Source organism: Phascolarctos cinereus, unplaced genomic scaffold, assembly GCF_003287225.1.
Source record: "Phascolarctos cinereus isolate Bilbo 61053 unplaced genomic scaffold, phaCin_HiC Scaffold_4;HRSCAF=312, whole genome shotgun sequence".
In the NCBI taxonomy this organism is placed as follows: Eukaryota; Metazoa; Chordata; class Mammalia; order Diprotodontia; family Phascolarctidae; genus Phascolarctos; species Phascolarctos cinereus.
The window spans coordinates 326,893,687-326,917,874 of NW_027555847.1; the positions used below are offsets into that span (position 1 = coordinate 326,893,687).

At 38.5% G+C, this 24,188-nt stretch overlaps 2 protein-coding genes across 12 annotated transcripts in view; one reads left to right on the plus strand and one right to left on the minus strand.

Moving 5' to 3' along the window:
• The window catches only part of SGTB (small glutamine rich tetratricopeptide repeat co-chaperone beta), a 113,433-nt gene that overhangs the window by 73,674 nt on the left and 15,571 nt on the right, over window positions 1-24,188 (plus strand). For 2 of the 5 annotated variants that reach the window (XM_078153168.1, XM_078153169.1), the window contains exons 6-10: window positions 3,464-3,568; window positions 4,797-4,935; window positions 5,042-5,104; window positions 6,299-6,336; window positions 6,749-6,832. In XM_078153168.1, coding sequence (XP_078009294.1) covers window positions 3,464-3,568; window positions 4,797-4,935; window positions 5,042-5,104; window positions 6,299-6,336; window positions 6,749-6,832 — 429 coding nt within the window. Of the gene's footprint in view, window positions 1-3,463; window positions 3,569-4,796; window positions 4,936-5,041; window positions 5,105-6,298; window positions 6,337-6,748; window positions 6,833-10,528; window positions 11,824-18,367; window positions 19,784-24,188 lie in introns of those variants that run through there. The other 3 variants (XM_078153171.1, XM_021007286.2, XM_078153170.1) reach the window with 3 other exon arrangements.
• TRAPPC13 (trafficking protein particle complex subunit 13) overlaps window positions 14,738-24,188 on the minus strand; it is a 36,006-nt gene continuing 26,555 nt past the window's right edge. For 5 of the 7 annotated variants that reach the window (XM_021007283.2, XM_021007285.2, XM_021007284.2 and 2 more), the window contains 5 exons: window positions 23,428-23,561; window positions 20,067-20,265; window positions 18,552-18,652; window positions 16,415-16,565; window positions 14,738-16,236 (listed from right to left, as the gene is read on the minus strand). In XM_021007283.2, coding sequence (XP_020862942.1) covers window positions 16,129-16,236; window positions 16,415-16,565; window positions 18,552-18,652; window positions 20,067-20,265; window positions 23,428-23,561 — 693 coding nt within the window. In that variant the 3' untranslated portion in view covers window positions 14,738-16,128. The remainder of the gene's footprint in view (window positions 16,237-16,414; window positions 16,566-18,551; window positions 18,653-20,066; window positions 20,266-23,427; window positions 23,562-24,188) is intronic. The other 2 variants (XM_021007282.2, XM_021007280.2) reach the window with 1 other exon arrangement.

Below are 24,188 nucleotides of genomic sequence, written 5' to 3' on the forward strand. Positions count from 1 at the left end.
TTCCTAAGAAAAAATCCCCAGGACCAGATGGATTCACAAGTGAATTCTATCAAACATTTAAAGAATAATTAATCCCAATACTATGTAAGCTATTTGGAAAAATAGGCAGAGTCCTACCAAATTCCTTTTATGATACAAATGCTGATACCTAAATTGGGAAGAACCAAAACAGGGGAAGAGAATCATAGACCAATTTCCCTATTGAACATTAATGCAAAAATTTTAACTAAAATACTAGCAAAAAGATTACAGCAACATATTACAAGAATCATATACTATGACCAGGGGAGATTTATATCATGGATACAGGGCTGTTTCAATATTAGGAAAACTATCAGCATAATTGACCATATCAATAACAAAACCAACAGAAATCATATGATTATCTCAAAAGATACAGAAAAAACCTTTGACAAAATACAAGATGCATTCCTATTAAAAACATTAGAAAGCATAGAATAAACGGAACTTTACTTAAAATTATAAGAATTTATCTAAAACTTACTGAGTGGCCAATACTCAGATCCAGCCTCCTTACCCCTCTTTTTGCTCTGATGGGGTGAAGGACAAAGGGACCATCTAGTGCAGGGATTCTTAAACTTTTTCTGTCATGTACTACTTCAGTAATCTGGTGAAGCCTATAGACTCCTGGGAAGATTTTTAAGCAATTGAAAGAAATGTTAAATTTCATTTATAGGTTGATGAAAATAAAGAAGGGCAGCTAGGTGCCACAGTAGATAGAATGCCAGGCCTGGAGTCAGGAAGACTCATCTTCCTGAATTCAAATCTGGCCTTAGACACTTACTAGCTGTGTGACCCTGGGCAAGTCACTTAACCCTGTTTGTCTCTGTTTTCTCATCTGTCAAATAGCTGGAAAAGGAAATGGCAAATCACTCCAGTATCTTTGCCAATAAAACCCCAAATGGGGTCACAAAGAGTCAGAAATAACTGAAAAATAACTGAACAGCAGAAAATAAAGATATATATTTTTTTCCCAGTCAAGTTCACAAACTTCCTGAAATCTGTCTATGGTTCTGGAGGTACATGGACCTGAGGTTAAGAATCCTTGATCTCAGGTTTACTATGTCATCCCAGATTGGCAAATCAGGGTTGAATTGTCCCATGTGTGTCCATGGAAGTTGCCAGGGGAGCTCTGAAATAGCTTCCGTAGTTTGTGCTCCAATCCAACCCCCTTCACACAATGCTCCATGTATTTAATCAACAGAGAAGAATCTTTGAATTGGGAAGTCTGATGTATTTGAAAGAGTCTTGGATTTGAAGCTAGAGAGATCTGATTTCAAATCTTGGCCATGCTACTTATAACCTGTGTCTTTGGCACCTCACTGGGCCTCAATTTTTTCATCTAAATGAAATGAGAAGGGCAACTAGATGGCACAGTGGATAGAGCACCAGCCCTGGAGTTAGGAAGACCTGAGTTCAAATGTGGCTTCAGACACTTGACACTTACTAGCTGTATGGGTCACTGGACCCAGGAGGAGAGAGTGAGAGGCTGGTGACTTTGCATAGCCCTGTCTCACTTAAATCCAATTCACTTGTAAGTCATGGCATCATCTTCCTGATGTTATGGTCCTCTTTAAGAATGAAGGACAAACCACAACCCTGGGCAAGTCACTTAACCCCAACTGCCTCACAAAAAAATAAATCAAATGAAAGGGTTGGGCTAGATGATCAATCAATCCAAACATTTATTAAGTGCCTGCTTTGTGCCAGGTACTGTGCTGGGCTCTGGGGATACGAGTGCAAAGAATGGAACATCCCTATTGCAAATGAGCTTACATTCTACATAACATGTGTATGTAAAAATTTATACAGCATAAATATAAAGTTCATAAATATGTATGTATGTATGTGTGTATACATAGACACATGCAAGTTAAATGTAAGTTACTATTGGAGAGAGGGCATTGGCAGCTGGAGGAATCAAGAAAGGCTACGAGCAGAAAGAACATGGTATCTGAGTTACCTCTTAAAGGAAGAGAGGGATTGTATTGAAAAGTGGTAAGGAAGGAGTACATGGCAGGTATAATGGATGGTTAGTGCAAAGGCTTGGAGATGGGAAATGGAGATAGTCATGAAGGTTACTTCCAGCTCTAAAATCTTATGTTCCTATTAGAAATCCTAATTTGTAATTCTGAAGTTTTTTGTTTGTTTTTGTTATGAAGGGTGCTTTTTATTAGTAGCAGTACTTATAAAATACTTGTCAGTTGCTGGAGCTGTTTTATATACAATACAGGCTATATAAAGTGAGAAGTGAAAGCCCCATACAGTTACACCCTATTGACCTCCTTATACTCTCTGTTGACCCTGACTTCTTGGTATTTTCAATTTCATTTTTGTGTGTGCTTTAAAATCAGAAGGAATAGGGCTTCAAGGATCATTTGAGGGCATCAGAAACACAGTCTTGCACTGACTTTGCAGGATTCACTTCCAGCTGCCTCTGACCTCCTTGCCCCTTGAACTAATTACTTTAGCTTGCTTCATGCTTAAACCAGCTCTGCTACTTTCGACCTCTATCTTCTGCCTGGCATTGTCATTTCAAACCTGCTCTTCCTTTGTGGTAGTGCACTCTCAGTTTCGAGAGCTGCTAAACACAAAGACACGATTTTTGTGCCTGCTCTTCCTTGGAGTCTGATGGCCAGTCATCTCGCACATCTGGTGCAGGTGTAAGGGGGTATAGAGCATGAGTCCCATGTCCCAGTGCTGGCTTGTGGACCCACTGACTGTGCCTGCCAGTGAAGGAGCTAGAAATGTGGCTCTCTGCTTCCCTCTGTGTTCCTTCTCAATGTTTGTGTGTCCTCACAGGACCTCTAGATCTTAATGTCCTTGGGATGCAACACCGAAACTTCCTTAAAAATGAAATAGCAGCATTTATTTATTTAGTGTAATGTATTTTTACAATTGATATGGTTGCTTGACAGTGTAAGACTCTCAGAATTATTTTATTTCTGATTTTATTGACAGTCAGTTTGGCTCAGGAAATACTACTCTATGCTGTTAAAAAAAAAAGTGTTCCACCTGTAAGATTCTGAAGATTCAAATCTATGTCTCTAAGAATGGTGATAAAAATTTTTGTTTCTCCCCCTCCCTCCCTCTCTCCCTCTCTTTCTCTCCCCTCTCTCCTTCTCTCTCTCCCCTTCTCTCCCCCTCCCTCCCTCTCTCCCTTTCCTTCTACCTCCCTTCCTCTCCTGTCCTTTCCCTCTCCTCTTCTCTCTCTCTCTCTATCTCTCTCTGTGTCTCCCTCCCCTCCTCCTCTCTCTCCCTTTCTGTCTTCCTTCCTTCCCTCTCTCCCTCTCTCTCCCCTCCTCTCTCCTCTCCTTTCCTCTTTTCTTTTTCTCTCTCCCTTTGTCTGTCTATCTCTGTCTCCTTCCCTCCTTCCCTCTTCCTTTCTGTCTGTCTCTGTCTGCCCTCTCTCTGTCTCTCCCCTCTCTCTCTCTCCTTTTAGGGCTGCTGCCCAAAGCAAACTAGGTCACTACATGGATGCAATAAAGGATTGTGAGAGAGCGATAGAAATCGATTCCAAGTACAGCAAGGCCTATGGGAGAATGGGGTAAGCTCTCTAGAAGGATGTTCCAGTTGGTCTTGGAGTTTTCTGCTGCTGTTTGTTATTGAACATTTTATCCTCTGAACTAATGTGGAGACTTAATATAGTTGAGGGAAGGGAAAAAGACCTGACCTAAGTCCCTGTGGTTTGTAGGTGAGAGAATCAGAATGAGGGCCTCTGATCTTTTTGTGTTGGCACGCTGGTAGAAAATAGCTTTTTGCTTCTAGTGCTAATTCTTCTGGCACTATGAATAATTAACTGTATTAAGTGAGTGCTGAAGCTTGTCCAAATGGCGAAGGGCTGTGGCTGGCCAATCAGGCTAGAATTGAATTAGTCTGATTTTAAAACAGAATCAACAAACAGCCCAGTTTAGGGATTATACCGTAGTTGGCCCTTGTTTTTCAGTAAGATTGTAAGGTGATTATCCAATAAAGGGATCCTGACTAGGTGGAGCTGGGCTGAAATAGGATAAACTCATGTTTAGGTCCACAGTTTATGCTGGTAGCATAGAGGTGAATACTGGGAAATGATAACTCAGTTCCTTTTTTTTTCTCTCAGCAGTGCTTCAGAGTTTTTGTTTGTTCTCTCTGCTGCAAAGCATGAAGCAAGTCCAAAGTCCTTAAAGTGTCTATCCCAGGAAATTGTTTAGCACACCGGAAACTGTATGATTAGAATAGGATCTAAATCAGCTGGAGTGTTTGCAGAGCTTAATTTAGACATCCATAAAACAAAACATGCAGAATACTGCCCTTAAAAGTGAAAGGACAGATGGAGATGATGTCTTGCTGACCATGACACCTCAGTGGCCTAGAGCTAGGCTGCAAGTTCCTGTACTCATAGAATCCTTCCCTCCAACCAGATTGTGAGGTCCAACTCTGATATGGAGTAGGTATTAAAAGAAGCAAGGTGGTATAGTGGAGAACTGTCCAGGAAGACTGGATTTCAGTTATGCCTCTGATATATACTAGCTGTGTGACTCTGGGCAAGTCACTTAATTTCAGTGCTCTAGGCAATTTTCTAAGACTATAACTTGTGGGAAGGTGCCAACCTGCATTGGTAAGGGGAAGTTCTTTACCTTGGAGTTCCCTGGACCAATGAAGTCACAGATATAATCCATTTTTCCTATCCCTAGCATTATAGAAAGCTTGGACAGCTTCTGTGATGTGTTGACATTAACAGAAATAATAATGAATGATGTTAGATTTCCACCCTGATTTGCTTTTTTTCTTCTCAGGCTGGCCCTCACTGCCATGAATAAATATGAAGAAGCAATTACAAGTTATCAAAAAGCATTGGATCTTGACCCAGAAAATGATTCTTATAAGTCTAACTTGAAAATAGCAGAACAGAAATTGAGGGAGGTGGCCAGTCCCGTAAGTTATTCATGATAGCTTGCTGCAGTGTTTTTCTCTGACATGTCTGTGCTTTGTTTTAAACTATAATGGGGTAGAGTGATTTTGGGGCATAATTTCATTGCAGACTGGAACAGGACTGAGCTTTGACATGGCTAGTTTGATCAACAATCCAGCCTTCATTAGCATGGTGAGTACACCTGCTTGATTTCTTCTGTCTATGGCTCTTGTAGCTGAGTGCCTGCTTCGCAGAAAGTATGATGCAATGAGTGAAAGTAAAGACTGCCTTCAGGAGAAGGATGTCTGAAGGTTTTTACCACAGCAGTTTCCTTAGATTTTCCCTTTTTATCCCCTCCTCCTGCCCGTCCTCCTCCCCACCTAAAGCACTGTTTACAATGCAAGGTCTGGCCATTTAACCCTTTGGTCATCCAGCTTCAGCATCCCCGAGCCTGTCCCCAATCCCCCCTGCCAACAGCAACAAGTGGGCAGGTTTACACGTGGCTGCTTGATTCTGACATTTATGAACATAAATGGTACTCGTTCTGGGCCTTGGATTACGCTGCTCATTTTTAGGGATAAAGGCTGCAGCTGGGTTTAGGAGCCTTGAACAGGGACAACACTTGACACTTGGTAATAAAGCAAATGGGAGTTTTTCTCAGCGCTTGTCATTTAGTGCCAGGGAATAAAGAAGGAAGTGTAATCTACAGATTGATAGCTGTAAATAATAAATATTGTCCCAACCTTTGCCAATGTACCAAGCAGAAAATGGGCATGCATCCAAAACAGAACATGGGATGGTATTTTTCTCTCTCTTTTTTTTTTTTTTGGCAATTGGGGTTAAGTGACTTGCCCAGGGTCACACAGCTAGTAAGTGTCAAGTGTTTGGTCTGAGGCCAGATTTGAACTCAGGTCCTCCTGACTTCAGGGCCGGTGCTCTATCCATTGCGCCACCTAGCTGCCCCTGGGATGGTATTTTTGAACAAGCATTCAGACATTTAAGCAAAAGAAATAAAACCTTTGGATCCTACTGAGGTCCCTCCTCCCCTCTTCTTATTGGCAAATGGGCCACTTCTGATAAAAGGGGCTTTTTGGGTCATACCTTTAATTTGTTCTCATTCCTTTTGACTCAGGTACCTAGTCAATAAAATGACTGCCTTCATTGGAGCATGATAGTGTTATCTGAAATCTCTCTGCCCTTGGAACGTAATTCCTCAGTGCCATTTTCTCAGTATCTTATCTTTCTTTCCACACCCACTTATCTTGCACATTATAATCAAATTCCACGAGATATAGATGCACGCTTTATGCTTTCTACCTCTACCCCACTTTTTAAAATGTGCTTGTAAACTCTGACTTAATGGGAGTTATTTCCTGTCTATTCCAGGCAGCGAGTTTAATGCAGAATCCTCAAGTTCAACAACTGTGAGTATTTGAATGTTCTGAGAGAGAGAGAGAGAGAGAGAGAAAGAGAGAGAGAGAGAGAGAAGAGAGAGAGAGAGAGAGAGAGAGAGAGAGAAGAGAGAGAGAGAGAGAGAGAGAGAGAGAGAGAGAGAAGAGAGAATAGGAGGGAGGAGAGAGAAACAAAGCATATTCCATATCACCTTCACACTTGGGGGTTAGTTAGGCATTTGAGAGAGAGTAAGAACTTCAAGGCATTGCCAGCAATTACTCTGAACTCATCTTTTTTGAGGAGCTCTCAATCAAAATGACCCACCTCCAGTCCTCTTTTTCTTTATGCTTTGGGTTCACCCCACTCTCCCCAGGCACCAAGCCCTATTACTGGTTTGTTGAGAATGTGTAACCGTCCCTATAACTTCTCTCTTGCATATTCTAGCATGTCAGGAATGATGACAAATGCCATTGGGGGTCCTGCTGCTGGGGTTGGAGGCCTGACTGATCTGTCCAGCCTCATCCAAGCGTAAGTGTCATGTTTAAGGTAATTCCTTTTCAGTGTTTTATGAGAAATTTCAGCCCAGCTTGCCTGTAAAGTAAAGCTCCCAAATAATTTTTTTCTAGTAGTATAGTGTATATACATATATATGTGTGTGTGTATGTATATATATATATGTATATACATATATACACACATATATAATATATATACACATATATACATACATGTATGTATGTATGTATGTATGTATAGTAAAGTCCTGGTTAGTGTGTGTAATGAATCCCATGAAGTGGTCCATGAATTCAAATTCATACTATTCAAAGTTATAATTTTATAAAATATGGTAATTGGTTCCAGCCCAATGAAAAATGCCAGGTGTATTTGGATAATGTGTCCATTTCAGGGGACTCATTATTAGCACTCATTGGGGCCTAGCTATGGTTGAAATAGGACCAGATTTGGAACTATGGAATTTAGAGTCCCAACTCTACTACTTGCTAGCTGTGCGACCTTGGGCAAGTCTGTTTACCTCATTTAATTTCACTTTCCCCATTTGCAAACTGGGGACAATAATAACTTGAACTTCCTGCCTCAGAGAGTTGTTGTCAGGATCAACTGATATGATGTACATAAAGCACAATATAAATGTCACCTAATAGTATTTGATCTTTAGTTCTGATACTAGTGTCACCTTGCCACCTCCACTGCCCATCTAGCTGGTGCAGTAATTAGAGCACTAGCCCTGGAGTCTGGGAGACCTGAGTCAATTCAAATCCAGCCCCAGATACTTACTAGCTTTGTGATCCTGGGCAAGTCACTTGACCTCTGTGTGCCTCAGTTTCCTCATCTGTAAAATGAAAATAATAGTAGTACCTACTTCCCAGAGTAGTTGTGATGATAAAATGAGATATTTATAAAATGCTTTATAAACCTTAAAGCACTATATAAAGGCTACTATTACTACTATTATTATTTTTAATTATCTTCCATGTCTTCAGAGTTAACAAAGCTGAAAAGGAGTTCACACATTAGAATTTCTTTAGAGTTTATCAGCTCTGGACAGTGAGACAAAAGGTCTGAATTCTCTGCTTAGCTCTATGATTAGGAACTCTGTGAATTATTGTGTTTCTAAAAAGATATTCAAATATTTTTGCATGCATTATTTTATCTCATTTTACACGTGGAGAAACTGATGCACAGATTGGTCAATTACATGTGGAGAGAACCCATGGCAGCTCTCAAAATGAAGTCCTAGCTCTTGGCTAGTATGCCTTACTGTTGATTATGCTGTCACTATTTGGCTCCCTAGCTTCTTAAATAAGGATGTTAACATCTTCCTTCCTTCCCTCCTCTTTCTCCAGTGCATCCTAAAGGTTGCTGAGCTAGGATCTGTCTGCTCTAGAATATAAATTCATAAATAAAAAAGAAGCTATGCTAATTAACAATGAGCCACATACTCTGGATGTGTCCCATACACATGTTCCAGATGTCTTTCAAGCCTGTTGTTGTTCAGTAGTGTCTCACTCTTTGTGACCCCATTATAGGGCTTTCTTGGCAAAGATACTAGAGTGGTTTAGCATTTCCTTCCCCAGTTCTTCCAAGCTTAGAATCTTTTTAATTTAATGGAAGTAAATCTTGACAGACTGCATTTAACAATTTCTGGTCATATGGGCTCTACCTTGAAAATAGAGGTGTATGTCTTATAGAATGAAAGTAATTACCTTGGGAAATTTTAGCTCAAAGACAAATATGCACTTCCTTTCCATTCCTCTCTCCTCTCCTCTCCTACCTTCCTTTCTTCTTTCTTTCCTTCCTTCCTTCCTCTTTCTTTCCCTATCTTCCTTCCTCTCTTCCTTCCCCTTTCCTCCTCTTCTCACATAAGCATGCCAGCTTGAGTGTAAGGATTATTAGAAAGCAGTGTATTTTATTCAAGGAACAGAACTTAGAATAGAAGGGTGCAAGGATACCCTATGGACTAGATTTTACTAGATTTTGACCTGCAAAGTACTTATTGAACTTTCATAGTTTTGCTAGGATTGTTCTTTTTAACAGAAATCCTGTCTCAGAACTACCAGCTTGTACAGTGTGTCTGTGTATCCTTATGGCCTCTTCTCCTTCAATTTGCTGTTTTTTCCTGTGACTGAAGGGGTTTAATTGCTAAGTCTGTGCTTAGCCAGGTGGGAGTTAGTCCTCTTTTGGGAGGAAGCCAGTGAAGGCCTTCAAAAATGTCCTGCCCCACTGTCGTGTAACTGCTTCACTATTTCTTTCCATTGCTCATGTTCGTCTGCTTAGAACCATGGTTCCCAGGGCATGTTTCTGGATACACTAGGTTTTGGTAGATTTTTTAAAATTTTACCTAGTGGTAGGTTTTGCTAGATAGGCCTTGAGATTTTGGATATCATATTGCAATTAACATTAGTAAATAATCTTATTTAATATAAATTTTACTTATCTGTCATTCATACCATGATTAGTATATTAATCATAAATTATGCAAGCCTTACCTATTACACATATGCACTAACCTCAATTAGACTTTGAACTCATAAAGAATTCTGTAAAAATGTCTGCTCTTATCCAAGGAGAGCTTGCATGCTGCATGACTTTCCCAACTCTCTGATGGATACTATTGCCAATATGAGGATTAAGTGACAGTAGTCCTGATGTTAAATACTGTGCAAAAGAAAACTCGATAGTTAAATGAGGCCTACCCCAGGCATCATTATGTCTTTAACAGTTCCCTCTCGGGGTACACCAGTATATTGCAGTCCTCCTGTGTCAATTCTAAGTTCACAGCTTAGTTTTTTCTGTTTGCTCAGTTCTAAATGCTTTCTGGAGGTGCCTTGATTTTGCCCAGGGACTTCAGCCAGACCTTCACTCTACGTTGTCTGTTGGTTTTGGACTCTCCAGCAGAAGATGAATGGAGCAGGCCTAAGCAGAGGCAGCTAGGTGGTTCAGTGGATAGAGCACTGGACCCGGAGTCGGGAAGACCTGAGTTCAAATGTGGCCTCAGACACACACTAGCTGTGTGACCCTGGGCAAGTCACTTTAACCTGTTTGCCTTAATCTACTGGAAAAGAAAATGGCAAGCCATTCCGGTATCTTTGCCAAGAAAACCCCAAATTCATGAAGGGTTGGACACAGCTAAACAACAGCAACTTGCTTTTTATTTAGGAAGATGAATTTTCCTTTTACAGGCTTTCATTTTGGACAGTTTCAGTCAAGTCCTCAAGTATTTATTAAACACCTACTTTGTGCCAGGTTGTATACTATGTTCTGGGAATAAAAAGGGAAGAAAAGAAAGATCCCAGACCCCAACGAGCTCACAATCTAATGGGGGAGACAGCATGCAAACAACTATGTACAAATAAGATAAAATTGAAGGTGGTCTCAGAAGGAAGTCATTAACATTAAGCAAGACTGAGAAAAGCTTTTTGCAGAAGGTGGGACGTTAGGTGAGGAAGGAAACCAGGGAAGCCAGGAGGAGGAGAGAGGGGAGAGTTCCGAGCATGGGAGGCAGCCAGTAAAGATGCTTAGAATTGGGTCCTGGAGTGTTCTGAGCATCAGAGAGGCCAGCACAGTACCTGCAGTGTGGTATTGGTAGCATTTGCATGTTCTGCACAACTGTGTTTCCAGTCTTGTCTCCGTTTCCTTTTGCATATGTTCTATATCTTTGGCTTATTTTTCCTTCTTTCACTGCCCTCTATCTGTTTGCTGCAGGGGACAGCAGTTTGCTCAGCAGATACAGCAGCAGAATCCTGAGCTCATTGAGCAGCTGAGAAATCATGTCCGGAGTAGATCCTTCAGCAGCAGCACTGAAGAGCACTCCTGACTTGATGGGAGACTCATCTCCTAGAACTACAATGTGAATGGTTTTATAGGCCTGACATGTTTACTGTAGTTAGCTGGGGGGTGGGAGGGGGGGAGGAGAAAGAAAGGGCACCATTTTAACTCTGCTGCTTGGAAATGAGATGAAAAGAAAACCCTTGGTGTGTTTCTTTAAGAATAAATCTGTTTAGAAAATAGATTTACCACTCACAGACTTGAACATATCATTGTACGTAGAGTGATTCCTTTGTAAATGAATATTTAATAGCCTTGTTAACTAGGATACCAACATAATAGTTGACAAGATTCTATTTTCAGTCTCTGTCTTGTGTATTAGTATTGTGTCAGGGCCTCTTCACAGAAGGAAACATTAACTGAACACTAGGGCTGTTTGGTGGTAAGGATTGGCTCAGAATCCCTTTAAGATACCTGTTGGGGCAAAGTGGGGAAAGGTTTTTCAGTGCCACCTTATTCATTTGAAGTTCAAGCCAGGCATCTTTGCTCTGTGTCTCAGAAGCACTGTCTTTGCACCTGAGCAGCACAGAGCCAGGGCTCACATAGCTCGCCCTCACTCTTGGCGGGTTCCAATCTGACATTGCTCAGATCTGACGATCCAGACTATAGTTACCAGTGTCAGCTAATTTAGCATTGCTCATGGTAATGGGTGAGAAGAAAACTAGAAGCTGGTGAAAAGGAAAGCATGGAGGAGCAGAAGATAATTAATTTAGAGGGCAAAAAACAAGGTCGAGGAGCCAGGGGTGAGGTGTGGCGGGTTAGAATGGAGATTGAGAGAAAGGAGGGAGATGCAGAGAATGAAATTGGGGATGGGATGCCTAGATTTTCTACACAACAGCCCTCAGAGAGTCTTACCCACAGTGTGGTACTGGTAGGATTTGCATGGCCAGCTGTGTTCTGTATAAATATGCATACATATGCATATATATGAATGTGCATAATGAAATATGCTTAGAAATCTTTTGTGGTGATACATAAGTCAGCTATATAATGTTATCATTTAACTAGCTCAATTTTACCACTGGAAACCTCACCACAGGCAAAAAACAAAACAAAACTTAACGTGGGTCATTATATACATTAGGTTCAAATAAATCAATGGCTTGGACTTGAGGGTTTTCTAAGTGCATTTAATTATGTTCTAATAAACATTGTTTTTTTGATCTTGGCAATTTTATGATGGATCATAAATGATATCTGACTGTGACTAATATTGCTTGCTTGTACAATCATCTGCTTCCTTAAGCTTAGTTTGGCATGCCAGCCATCTGTTTTTAAGTCTCTTGTCAAATATAAAATTTAACCATCACCTTTATCAGAGACATGACAAGTGTTCCACTCCATGCATGATGCTATAATCAGAAAAGTAAAGGTGTTATGAGACTACTAAAGAGGCCTGTGGCTAAAACAGTGGACTCGATTGGGTTTTAATCCCATGTTAACCTCACATTTGTGTGTGGCATGTACGGTAAGCCACTGGACATCAGCATATCTGTGATCTCATCCTTGATTCCTGCTGTTGGTACAGATCACAGCCCAACTATGCCTTCTTTTATCCGGTGACATTTTTATCCTTGTTCTTCTAGAGACCCTTCAAAGAGGAGCTACATGTATCAGAGACTTTTGTTAAGTTCTTTCTACATTTCATGGGTTCAAATATGGCTTGGTCCATCTGTTATCCATTACTCTTGCTCCTTTTCCAGCCAGACATTTGCTGATTGATGTCCTTTAGGTCACTACTTGCATCCAGGGTAGGTCACTAGTGTCATAACAGAGGGTCAATCCACAAATCTTGTTAAGTATTATGAGAGAGGGCTTGTGAGAGAATCACCAAGCACTTCATTTCCTTTTTTCATTTATCAATTTGTTTTTCAGATCTTCTGTCAATGCCAGTAGTTTCTTATTTTCAACCTTTTAGCTCATTTTGAGTATTCTTACCTCCACCACCCAACTTCTCATTTCTGAAGAAGGGATTGCTGAAAATCAGCTTTTCCATATAATCACCAGGTTAACTCCCCCCACCCCCATCAGTTTTTCTTTTTTCTAGTCTATCAGAGCCAGCAGTTTTCTGTGTTCCTTTTTTTGGGGGGGTGGTACTGGGGGTAATTCAAGGTTTTTCTTCTTTCAACTTGACATTTATCAAGCATGTAGTATGTGCTAGGTATGGGGAATAGAAAGATACTAGGAAATAATTTAACCTAATCCAATCCACCCAGCTTGACGTCATCACTATCGATTCCCTTTGGCTTCTCCATTGGTTCAGATATTCTCTTTGCACAGAGGCTTGATCCTAATGACTCCTTTCTCTGCTCTGAGGCAAGCCCTGCCAAAGATCGCTCCTCTATTCATCTTGACTTCACCCCATCTGGATAGGGGTAGGGAACGTCCTGGAGGTGCTATAACTACTAAGCTCTCTATTCAGATAAAATACAGTATGATTATGGTGGCAGAAAATCTGCTACCACTGATCTTCCCAAAGGTCTCAGCCCAGATCTTCTTTCTATTGTGGTTGAAAAAAGAACCCTTCTCTTATCCCTCTCCATGAGACTAGAGCTTCTTCTGCAGTTAAACAAAATATTTTAAGAGTTAGGCTTCATGAAGCAGGGGGAATAGGTATAAAGCCATAGTCCTATCCGGCAGGGAAGATGAGAGTGGGAAAGGGAAGGACAATGACCAAACTTGCCTTGGTGAGTACTAATGTATTATGTATGTGAAATACTGAAAGAAGAGGTTAGTTCTTACTCAGTGGCTTCAGGTATTTTACCCAAACTAATACATCTTGTGGGCTCAAGGCCAGATTCTTTGTACTCCTGGTTTGCTCCCAGTTACCTCGCATGAAACCTTACTAGCCTTCAAAATACCTCTGCAGCTTGACTCTGGCCTCTTGCCAGAAGTCAATTTGATTTTAATGAATAACTAATCACCCTTGCAAATATCAGCTGTTGATGTTAGATTTACCAGTGGCCGTACTCTTTTCGAGCACATTAAAAAATATTTTGAAACTCTCATTTCTTTATTCTCTCTAGTGCTTCTAGTCAAATTATGATGTTCTGTATGAAAGTGGTTTCCATCTATCACCTTTGTTTTATGTGAAGTGCAAGGATATTTGGCTGATGGAACTATTTCTACTTCCTGCTTTTAACCCTTCTTGACTTCTGAAGATCTCTTTCCTAAGATTTTTCATCTTACTAAACACAGTCGATCTGATATATAAATCATATAATCTTAGCTCTTGTCTGCTCCTCAGGATTTGTGATTTATTTGGACATTTGGCTACACAAAACAATCTCCTCTGTCTCTCTCTCATCAGGTTTAGGAGCTGGGCGTCTTGTCATCTTTATGCATGATGAAGAATCCCCCTTATTGATTTACTGGGTGAAATTTTTGTAGTCCTTCCTTCTGCTCAAGATTCCAAAAACATCCCTTGAACTTTCTCAGTTTTTGTATGTCCAGATGGGAACCTGTTCTGATCAAGTTATATATTATTGTTTATTCAATTTAATTTTTTTGTGACGTAAGGTGGTAGTGTGTGTCCAGAATTATGATATCATTGATGTAGGGATTTCCAGGAGCCCCAGGTTTAATTCCCTCTATTGATGAAGAAGACTTAGAAAAAGTTTCTCAACTTCATTAAGTAGATTTCTGCTGTTATGGTTGTATTAAGATATTGTATGTAATCCTTGACTTGTGCTTAGGTGGCAACATCCATTTCATGTACCACACAGCAAAGAATGAGTTTCGTACCTATCTTTTACAGTTTATGTGTAATACAAGTACTTGTCTTTTCTAACTAATGGCATTATCTAATGTTACAGGGTTACACTACAAGTGAAAGTATAAAGCTGTGCGAGGGTCCAATTACTTGTATATTAACAGAAGAGGCTTTATAATCCTGAAACCAAACAATGTAACAATTCCCAAGTGACCACCACACATTAAATGCTTTTCCATTTGAATCTGGGAAAAAACAGAAGGGTCCTTCATGAGAAAATGTATGATGAAAAACTAAAGTGCCAATTATACTGGCTACATGGTTTTGCTGTCATTTAACTCATCTTAATCACTGAGAAGGAGGAAGAAAAAGACTTTATAATTTTAACTAATTGCACTTTATTTTACACCGAGGACATTTCATACGGAGTATTCCAATTAAAGTGGCAAACCATGTTCTGAAATCACTTTCATTTTAGGCCAACAACAGTTTGTCATGGTAATTAATAAATACTTATGCATTTAAAACAAATGGATGTTTTTAAATTATTTAAGCCACACACTTAAATTGTGTGTATAGTGTTTAATTATTTCAGCTTGCCAAATTAGTATTGCTTTTTACATAATGGTTTAAGAGCTTTTATTTTGCTGACACTGTTCAAACAGCTTTATTATTATATAAAAAAAAGCTTCACATCACTGTATATTCAGCATTTTCTTTGGCTGTGTGACAGTGCTAAGCAAGTTTGGTAATTAAACATAAGGGGCAATTTATCATGAGAAAATAAATACAAGAAGCACTTAGACTTCAAACACAAGAGATATCAACATCAGAACGGTGAAAATCATCGTGGCAAGAGTGGTAGATTTTAGGTTGCAGCAAATCATTTCCTGGATTTGCGAGATGGGAAAATTCCATTAGACTCCTTATTTAGCAATAAGAAGGGTAAGTTATCACACAGTTATAACAAGGCCCAATTGTGGGAGGAATAACTGTTAGAGCTTGACCAACTCTGACCATGTTACTATGACTAAGACAAAACTGTTAATATCAGGAGAAAAAAGAAAGCTTCATGTGTTTTAAATATAAAGCACTGCCTGACATTCCCAATAATTTCTAAGCCTATTAGATAAGCACTTATACATCTAGGTAGTAAATATCACAGATTAAATGAGGGAGACTGGCCTCGGTCATTCTAAACACTATCCTTGAGAATTCTGTCTACTCTGAAAAGCTGGGGGGCGGCGTCAGGGGTAGAAGTGGAGAGAGGGAGAAGCAGGCTGAATAGAACAGTTATGAATTCTTTATTTAAGCTGCAATAGTTAGAATTCCATAAACCTTCTAATTGAAAGCATTCTATTACCTAGGTTGCCACCTAGAGTTGAATGAAAAATGACAGCTGCATTGTTAGTGAGGCCCCATCATTTTCAAGTGCTAGCCTCTGACAAAGGAAGGGAACTGGTGCCTACCTACAATGAGTCCAAGTGAGGTAATACTGCAGAAAATATAGATGTGAAGAATTATAATTTATTGTCTTACAGAAGATACAGTCAGGAGACTTTGAACTATAACACTGTGTCTAGAATATCCAAAGTCTCATTACCATCTCAGGGAAGAAATTTAAATAATAATAAAATTGCTTGTGATGTGCTTATATTCCTAATAATTTACCTAATGGTAAAACATTTTTAACATTCAGATTAAAAAAAATAGAAAAAGTTGTTTAAAGAAATATCATAGAAACCACAAAGACCAAAGACTTTCTTTAGCTTTCTACTTGAATGGTTGACGACACTACACAGACTTGAGCAATATCATCATATTCATATGTTCTCTTCAAGAATGTGTCTGTTAGTCGTAAGCCAGAAACACTCTGGTGGGAGAAAAAAAGAGAAAGAAAGAGGGTTTTCATTACTTGGTCAAGAGTATAAAGGGCTGAATTAATAAGAACAAAACTTGGTATAAGTGGCTGTCAAAATCTAGATTGCAATTTGAAGGTGAATGTGATGCCTACAAACTTGACATTACTAAAAAAAAAAAAAGTCACATACTTGCAGTCCCTGCACAGAAGAAAGCAGCGTGAGGGCAAGATAAAGAGATGAACTGGGGTTTAGCTTTCCAAGCTGTCTTCCTGAAACTCCACACCAGTGGATGGAATTTGTATTGCACATTTCCAAAACCAGGTCCATGGTCCTTTCACTGCTAGAGAAATCAGAAAAGTAGGAATAAATCTAGTACCTTTCAGAAAGGATTACAGTAGCATATTTCTTCAATTTCAATTAGCGCTCCTGTTAACTTACATTTAATAAACTTCCTCCCCAGGAATAGAAAGGAGAACAAGCTGCAGAAATAAAAGGCAATTTACTGGCTTTGATTTAGTGTTGCTGCCTGGCTTGTATCAAGTCTTACATTCTGGCTTCATGCACTGGTTTGTAAATGGAACGACCCTGTAAAAAGGACATCTTTCAATCCTCTCCTCTCCCCTTCACATCTCTTTTCCTTCCTTTTCCCCGAGAAACAAGTTGCCATTATCTTCACTTTTTCTTGATTTCGAGATTTAAAATGGCATCTGAAGTAACCTGTCTGTCCGGCTGCCGGACTTTCTGGTTTTAATTCCAGCACTGAACCCCTGGTGCTAGTCATCTCTTGTTCAAAGTGTTGCTCTTGTTCTGAAAGGCATTCAGAATTCTTGCCTAATCCTGCCGCTCTCTAGCTCCTCTGTTTCTATTAAATGCTCTTCATCAGGAATACAAAGGGCAATCTGGATCTGTTCCAAAAGCCATTTTGATGTTTAATCCAATTCTCTGACTATGATTTGTAGTGACAGGGCTCACAGACATGCAGATACATGAAAGTGTCTGACCAGAAATGAAGGATCACAGGATCATGTTCAGGTCTGATCATTACTAATAATATTTCATCTGAAAATCCTACTGCTCACAATATTGCAACTAAAGTTTCATTTTAAATGGCTTTATAATGTGCTTGTTATAAATAGTAGTTGTCTAAAACTCAATTTCCATGACCTAGTTGGGTATAATATCCTAAGATGTTAGACAACTGATTTTAAGAGAAATGTTGTCACTGAATCACCTTCAGTTAAGATAGCCACTCTGAAAAAAACTAAAACTATTGACTTTTATAGTTCCTCTATCATTAGAGATACACCTTTAAAGGGCTATAAACCCCAGATTTGGGAGATTCTTGGGATGTTTGTAGATTACTCCAATTTCTGAATGTTCGGAACATCATCCACTGATGAACAATACCCAAATATCTTCACAGAACTGACAACAAATAATGTCACCACGAACTAATATTTTAGCACTGAGGCCTTTCAAAGTATTTTCGTATCCATTATTTCATTTTCTCCTTCCCTTTTGTGTTGTGGGAAGGAAAGAAAGGAGGAAACAAGCATTTATTAAGTGCATACTATGTGTCAAGCACCGTGCTAAGTGCTTTACAAATATCTTAGTTGATCCTCACAATCCTGTGAGGTAACTGCTATCATTAGCGGTCTCATTTTATAGTTGAGAAAACTGAGGCAGATAGAGGCTAAATGACTCGCCCAGGGACACACAGATAGTATGCGTCTTGAGGCCAAATTTAAACTCGAGTCTTCCTGACTCCAGGCCCAGTGCTCTACCCACTGTACCACAGAGCCTTCTTGTGGGCTAGCCTGGAAAGATATCATCATTTTAACTTGTGGAGAAATTGAGAAACATGAAGAATAATGGACTTGCCTAAAGTCACACAGCTAATCAATGATCTAGTAGTCAGACCATGCTTTCCTTACGAAAGATGAGATAACGCGCCTCATGAAAACTTTAACAATTCATTACAATCTATGTGATATATGATCGTCTACCTCAGGAAGACAGTCTAGTTTTTAACTTTCAGGATACAGAGGATGGATGAAATTACGTAAAATGTAAGGTAGTGCAAATGGTTTTCAAGTGTGGCATATGGACTCCATCTCATTGTTTTACTGTCATATTTTTTAGGTATGTTGGCTCTTTGGCCACTTAAGAGAGAATATCAAGTTCTCAGCTGCCTAAGTTCATAAAATTCAACATCATTCAATAAAACATAGAGGATGTCTGCCAAGACCATACTTAAAAGGACAGAGGTATTTTCCAAATAAAAAACATATTCTGAAAAGAAAAAAAGTCAGAACACAGACATTACCTGCAGTTTGTTATTTTACAAGTAATATGAAAAGGTTCTTCCAGATTTACAGTATCTGGGATTGCCTCCAAAGACAACCTAACATCACCGTAACCTGGGGCCTGAGGGAAAAGAAGGGGAAAAAAACCCAGAATTTTATTTAACATAGAATATTGTTAGCTCATCACAATGAAATTACCAATGCAAATAAGGATATGGCCCAGGTCATGTGGTGTTTATATCTCAGAGGGCGGTATCCTGTTGCATAGAAGTTCTAAAAGTTTAGTTCATTCTTCTCCTGTAGGTCCTCCATCTCTACCTTTTGTGACACTGCTACTTTAATGGGAAAAAGGGCCCAGAAGTTACTTGTTCTGGTTATGGCCAAACAGTTAGGAAGGACTTGGCAGATGGCTTGGATGTGGGCTCCAGGTGAAGATGGCATTGAGCTTTAGGAAGGTTCTCAGAGGTGTTATTGCTTCCATGTGCTTAATAAACATATCAGGAAGAAGAAACCACTATTCTAACCACCTTCAAATAACAATTGGGAGGGGAAATCATGGCTTTTCACAGATATATCAGTGGTGACTATAGCACACTGAGATAGCAGAGTGATGTGAAAGACTGGAACAAAAAAAAAAAAGATGAGGTGGCAGCTAATGCCAATTACCTTAATTTTTAAATTAAGTCATTTATTTTTACATTTTAATTGATTTTGTCTTTACATCACTTTTATCTTCAAATATATCTCTTCCCTCCCCTACAGTCCAGTCATCCCTCATAATAGAGAACTTTTTTAAAAAAGGAGAAAAAAACAGTTCCATCAACAAAATTTGACAGTATATGCAACATTCTCACACTCATAGTCTCCCAATTCTCCAAAGAAAGGAGACATAAAGCTAACTTTCTAGTCGTCTCACTGGCTCAGCAAATTATTTATTTCTTTCTGAAAAAAGTGGCTGTTTAAATAATGCCTATCTTTCCTTCTGAAATGACTATTCCAGCATGAAGAGTGACGACTTTACTCTGGCAGTTAAGAACAAGGTCAAGGAAATTTTTCTATTGAACAGTCTTAATATAAGTCTGAGGGGACAGAGACCTGGACAGTGGTCCTTATCCTTGGAGCAGGAGCCACAGAAAATAGAAAAGCCATCATCATTTTCATGTTTTCTTGATTTATTAACATAAGAACTCAAACCTGCTTTATTTGTTCACCATATTTGCTTTGTAAAATATAAAATCAATTCTTACTTGAAGAGCTGTGAGATGATCAATCTTTTGCCTGCTCTCCTCTAGTGATGCTATTCTCTTATTTACTGATAAATACTGATAAGATAATTTATTTAACAAAAAAAAAAGTTCTGCGGGCAGCTAGGTGGCACAGTGGATACAGCACCAGCCCTGGAGTCAGGAGGAATTGAGTTCAAATCTGGCCTCAGACACATAACACTCACTAACTGTGTGACTCTGGGCAAGTCACTTAACTCCAATTGCCTCACCAAAAACAAACAAAACAAAACAAAACAAAAATGTTCTCACCATTCTCTGCAGTTGGCTGGTCTGCAATCTTCCTCTTTCACCCAAGTTTGTTTTCCACACTATATCTAATTTTCCGATTACTGTTACTCCCTTAATAATTCCAGCTTTTTCTGCAAATTCCTGCTTGGGTTTCAGACAGTATAAGTACTGCCGGGTATCCAATGGTTGCAAATATGTCCTTGAGCCAAATGTGGACTCACTGAAGGAGGAATTGAATAGCCAAAAATCTTTATCATCTTTAAAAAAATAATGCCTCCCACTTCAAGCAACATGATACATAGATTATTCAATGGGTACAACATAACATCACTGACTTAAAATATTTGAAGGGCTGTCATACTTCCTTTGATAAATATTTCAGGGGTAGGAGACAAAGGCTATCTTCAACTTTTTGATAGCTATTTATCAAGAGTCTAGCTTACTTTACAAACTTTTAGAAGGAAGAACTCAAAGCAACAGGTGGCAGTTAACATTTTAGTACAATTTCATTACAATACAAAGAATTTTCTAACAATTAAGTGACCTGCTTGTAAGGAATTAAGCTCTCCATAAAGTGAGGTATTCAAACAGAAGCTTGATAAACAATTTTTTTAGGGATTTTGTAGAAGGGATTCATATGACTTGTAGAAGACTGGACTAACTGACCATCAAGGTCCAATCTAATGATAAAATTGTATGAAGGGGCTGTATGTTATGAATACTTTTAAAAACTATTTGATAAATTTAATATTGACAAAATTTGTTTTTACATCATCTTCATTTCTGAACATATTGCTAATGAAATATATATCTAATGAAACTAATGAAAGTATAGCAATACACCAACTAAATCTGGTAATATATGCAATGCTGCTTTCCTATGGTGACAACCTGGGTCATTATATTTGCACTTCATTTAGTTTATTTAAAATTTTTTTCACTTGAATTATTGTAGCTATTGTGCATCTTTTTCTAGTTCTGCTTACTTTACTTTGAATAAGTTCATTTAAGTTACCACTGCTTCTCTTCTTTCCCTGCTTTACATTCATTGTTTCTCATGCACAATAATATCCCATCACATTCACATACAATTTATTTAGCCATTTCCCAACTGATCCACCTTAGTTTCTAATCATTTGCTACCACAAAATCTTTTGCTATAGATATTCTTATATATACTTGGACTATATGCCCTGTAATGGTATCCATAGGTCAAAGCATATGGACATTTTATTTGCTTTCTTAGCATAATTTCAAACTACTTTACAGAATGGCTGGACCAATTCAAAGCCCTACCAATAGTGGATTAATGTGGCCTATCTTCAGTGCCTCCACCACAGACTATTCCCATCTTTTGGTCATCTGCCAATTTGCTAGATGTGAGGTAAAGCCTCAGAATTGTTTTGTCTTGCATTTCTATTATTATAATTATTAGTAATCATTTGATCCTATTATTATATTAATGATCTTCCATGTAGTTTACTTTCATAATTCCTTCATCTGACACTTATAAATATAAGCAACATTCCATAGAGAACACTGTCCTGGACAGCAAGTCAGAAGACCTGAGTTCTTGTTTTGGCCATGCTAATTAATTAGTAGGCCTGTGGAGTGGGTGGTAACCTCACTGAGCTTCACTTTCCTGTAAAATCATGATAATAACTGCTAACATGTTTGCTTCACAAGGCTTGTTTTGAAGATCAAATGTGAAAATACATGTAAAAGTATTTAGAAAGGTGTAAAAGGTATAAAATCTAACAAACTGCTGTTTATTATTCTTATTCTTATCCAGTACACTCTCCTTCTCACCTTAAATATATTCCATTCTTATACACACAGACTCATTATTCCAACTAAATTAACCTTATTCATCTCTGGAATATAAATCACATTCTCATTGCTGGTGGCATGTGGTACAGTTCTAACAATAATTACTCAGAAAAAAATCTGGGGACACACAGTTTTCATTAACAACTGAAATGCAACCTCTCTTTATTTTTATGGATCTGTGAATTATGAAACTTGATGGAAAAACAGACATTCATAACATTTTCCCTTTCTTTATCAGTCATGTGCAGGGTATCCAAGCAGGCGGTTTTGGTAAGGAGAAGAGTAAATATTGTGTAACTTCCCTGCACCTCTCCTCGCTCCAATCTATTGGACAAAATATTTCTTTCCTCCTGCATTAAGTTAGAATTGATAGAGGAAATTCTAATCAGTGGACAAAGTGTAGAGGAATGGATCATTCTCATCTATCATTATGACAGGGCCACAGTGATGGTTCTCATCCTTCAGGAAGGTTGCAGTTTTTGTTCTTCCATCTACTACCTTTCTTCATCTCTTCTTTCCTCCTCCATGTAGAGCTTCCAAGGGGGAGAGATTTCCTTTTCACAAATGTTATCTCCCTCTATGCCTGAGGCTGTACCTGTGTCCATCCCCAGACATTTATTCAGGGTAGAGACCGTTCTATGCATTTTCTGACCTCCCTCCCACACCCATGCCACCTTACATAGTGCCCTGTCCCATCCAGTCTAGGTAGTTTAGTAAGGTATATTGACTTGGGCTTTACTTCCAAATCTGTTAAGCAAGGAAGTCTGCTGTAGTAGAAAGAGCACTGGGATTTGCATTAGAAAACCTAGGTCTGAATCTTAGCTCTGCCACTTGGGGTGCCACTGGACTAATAAAAGTCCCTTTATCAGTTTCTTCATCTGTAAAATGTGTTTGTGGGGGTGGGGGGTGGGAGAGAATAGGTAGCACAGGTTGGACTAGAAGACTTCTAAGGCGTCTTCTGGCTCTACAGCTGTGAACCTTTGGCCTCTCAAGGCCTCTGCTTTCACATCTGTACAATGAAGGGACTAGACAACATGATCTCTAAGGTCATTTCTGGTTCTAACGCCTATGATCCTAGTGATTCTGCCCTTGAGTAAGTCCTAGTCAACCTAGACATCTCAGCTTCAGTATCTTTAAAATAGGATGACTATCTACCCTGTTAACCATAAAAGGTTATTGTAAAGAATGAAATATATATATGTTTTACAATATTAATGATTAAGTATTAGTCATATAATTATACATTTTATATACTATAAAATAATTTATATATTATACATTTGTGTATTATATAATTATATATAATGCATTAATTATATATGTATGTATACATACATAAAAACATATATATATGTGCTCTGAAAAACAAAAAGTGCTGCATTATTGTCCTATAATTTTGTACTTAAAGTGTAAGAATGGCTAATAATAATAATGGCTCTAAAATTAAAGTTAAAAAAAAAAGATGAAAATAACCAAATTTAGTAAAGTAAACGTCAGCAAGGCAGATGCACTTCAAAGCCAAGACCATCTATGAGACCTTATTTGTACTCACCCTTCACCAACTTGTTTCACAGTATTTAATTCTACTACATTGTACATCATAGATGGCTCCAAAGAAACCTTCTCCATAAACATAGGTGAAGTTGTAATGTTTTGAATTTGGGCTTCAAGAAATACTTCATCTGTCTAAAGGAATGGGAAAACAGCCACCAAAGTACAATGGTATTTTAAATATTTAAAACAACTGCAGTATCTTAATTATTTGAAGAAAAAAATTAACCACAAATGTGATTAGTTCATGCCTGCAAATCAAAGTTACTGTAATTAATGCAGAAAAGAAATTTTCATCCCAATATAATTATCAGGAGCAAAAGGGTTAGTCAACTGATATCTTGTCAAACAATGGATAGGGGAATAGCAGTAATGTTTTACAGTTGAAATTCTAAAATTAATCAGAATTTCACTATAACAGCCTAATCTCTCAATAAGTTAAGAATTCAGGGTTTCTGAGTTAGTCAGAGATATACTTCTGAACACACCTTTAAAAATCTTAATTTCCTTCAAGTGGTAGATATTATAGTGAAAAATAACAGAATCTCTATTATAGGTACATCATATTATTCATTTCCAGGTGTCATGTTGACTTAGGGGAGTAATCACTAATGCTATACTTAGTCTATATAAATAAATAATCTTACTGTGACCATGCAGTACACTTAAAGCTCTTTCAGTGTTGAGACTAAAATAGCTTATTTGATTAATCAGGCACTGCTTGTCAAAGTGAGATTCTTACATTTTATGAGTGTTCAGTCA